The sequence below is a fragment of the Mus caroli genome, chromosome 6 (assembly GCF_900094665.2).
Source record: "Mus caroli chromosome 6, CAROLI_EIJ_v1.1, whole genome shotgun sequence".
Taxonomy (NCBI): domain Eukaryota; kingdom Metazoa; phylum Chordata; class Mammalia; order Rodentia; family Muridae; genus Mus; species Mus caroli.
The window spans coordinates 93,107,667-93,110,117 of record NC_034575.1 but is presented as its reverse complement, the minus strand read 5'-3'; the positions used below and the strand labels follow the sequence as shown (position 1 = coordinate 93,110,117).

General features: G+C 39.7%; 1 protein-coding gene across 1 annotated transcript in view; it reads left to right on the top strand.

The window, feature by feature from the left end:
- Tmf1 (TATA element modulatory factor 1) overlaps window positions 1–2,451 on the top strand; it is a 21,411-nt gene that overhangs the window by 11,346 nt on the left and 7,614 nt on the right. Inside the window, 2 exon segments of the mRNA XM_029478797.1 lie at window positions 266–422; window positions 2,111–2,320. Of these exon segments, the coding sequence (XP_029334657.1) occupies window positions 266–422; window positions 2,111–2,320 (367 nt within the window).

Genomic DNA, 2,451 nt, shown 5'->3' with positions numbered 1-2,451 from the left:
GCTCTTAAATACTGAGCATCTCTCCAGCTTGTCTTTTTTTCTGTTGTCTAGGTACTAGCAACATTTACAGATTTTTCTATGAGTGCATCTGTTATTAGACAAAGCGAGTCCAACTGTAAGATCCTTATAATGACTAGAATTATTGTACAGGTGTGCTTGCTGTTATTTTGAGATTTCTGTGGCACATAGAAATTGCATTAGTTTAGCTATGTGTTTACATTTGTGTTTTATTAATAAATAAAAAGTATCAATCTACTTTTTAAAGNGAACTTACCGATCTTCACAAAGCCAGTGCTGCTAAGGACAGTGAGGTACAGGAAGCNGCTCTGAGGCGTGAGATGAAGGCTAAAGAAGAACTTTCTGGGGCACTGGAGAAGGCCCAGGAAGAAGCCCGTCAACAGCAAGAGGCATTAGCGCTTCAGGTAGGAAATTTCTGCAACGTCAACAAATGTGAATCTCTTCTTCTCTGAGGTACATCTAGGAGATTTCTATGACTGTGTCACTGGCATTTTTAGAATACTGGGTTATACAGACTCATTTGTGATGCCCTCTTCTGGTGTGTCTGAAGATAGCGACAGTGTACATACATATGTGAAATAAATAAATAAGTCTTTTAAAAAAGATAAAGACATGTATACAGAATATTACTACTTTAAATGAATGGGCTAGAGAGATGACTCAGCAGTTAGGGGCACTTACTGCTCTTGCAGACCCAGGTTTGGTTCCCAGATCTCACATGGCTGCTTAATAACTGCCCAGAACTCAGTTCCAGGTGGTCCAGTGCCCTCTTCTGACCTCCTTGGGCACCTGTACACACATGTCATACACATGCATCACACACACACACACACACACACACACACACACACACATGAATACTCTATTTTTTTTTAATATTTAAAAATTCTTTCATATTAAAAATATATTACAATAATAAAGAAAAATTGAGAGTAAGGAATAGGATATGGGACTGTCACTTTTTATTAAATTCTTTTTATTGNTTAAGATTTATTTACTTATGTGTATAATATATAAGTGCTCCATTTGCATGTCTGCCTGCATGACAGAAGATGACATCAGATCCCATTCTAGATGGTTGTTAGCCACCATGTGGTTGCTGGGAATTGAACTCAGGACCTCTGGAAGAGCAACCAGTGCTCTTTCTTAACCACCGAGCCATCTCTCCAGCCTGGGATTGTCATTCTTGAAACCACCATGGTATATAAGGATTGCTAATTTTGTATGTTACTTTGTTAATATTACCGCCCTCTAGGTTTTTTTTAATAATTGATAACCGTAGACATGATAACCTTTTATGATGAATAAATATTTTATGCCTTGATTGTAATGTTTAATGCTTGTGTATCAGCATTTGAAAACAAATCACAGGACTGCTACAGTTCAGAGCTCTGCCTTCACCTTGTTGCTGCCAGGCTTGCTAATGCTTCAGAGCATCTCCATGTGCTCCAAAGACTAAATCTGCTGTACTGCAGTGGCCAGATAGATGCCAACACCCTTTTCTGATTAGTTAAATATGATGCCACAGTATTAAAAAAGTTAGGGTAGTTACTCATTGTGTAGCTGTGTGTGAGCAGCACCTTGCTCCTTGTTCTTGTACTGAACCAGTGTTGTATAAGCGACCTTCAACTCTTGTTTCATACTCGCAAGTAGCTGTGCCCACAGGCACACAGCATCACACTCAGAAAGAGTTTNGTTTTGTTNTATTGTTTAGATAGGGCCTACTATGTAGCACAGCCATCTGGACAGCCTAGGCTGGCCTGGAGGTCGAAATGCTCATNCTGACCTCACCGNTGTGTCCCAACACCCCTAGTTTAGTACCTAGGTTTTATTTGTTTGTTTGTTTATTCATTAGTCTAGTTCTCATCTCTCCTCTCTCTTATTGTATGGCAGGGCTATACATCTTTGCATACTTTTCTTTGATAACAGGATGTTTTCAGTTAGATGGTGAATATGTTTATAGCCTTGGCATTGCTTAAGGATCAGGATGTATGCTCACCATTTAGCATGAAGTGTCATGCATAAAAAGTCAACACAAATGTCAGCAGGAAGTTACAGCTAATGCTCTGACAGAGTGTTGTTTATCCTGCAGGTGGGGGACCTCAGGCTAGCGCTGCAGCGGGCGGAGCAAGCAGCTGCCAGGAAAGAGGATTACTTACGCCATGAGATCAGTGAACTTCAGCAGGTATTGTCTCATGCTTTCCCAAGCACAAGGTCAAAAGTGTATCTCTTGAAGTAATGTGACCACTCAGGAGGCTAGTATTCCTGGATCGAAAGTGTTACTACCAGTTGGCACATGTTTGTAGCTTAGTGAACCAAGTTCAAGCAATTCTCTGAAAAGAACTAGGAAAACATTTGGTTTTGTTTTAAAGGAAGTCTTTATCAATAGGCTTGCTGCATATTCAATATTGTTTTTCTTTTCTTTTTAGAAGT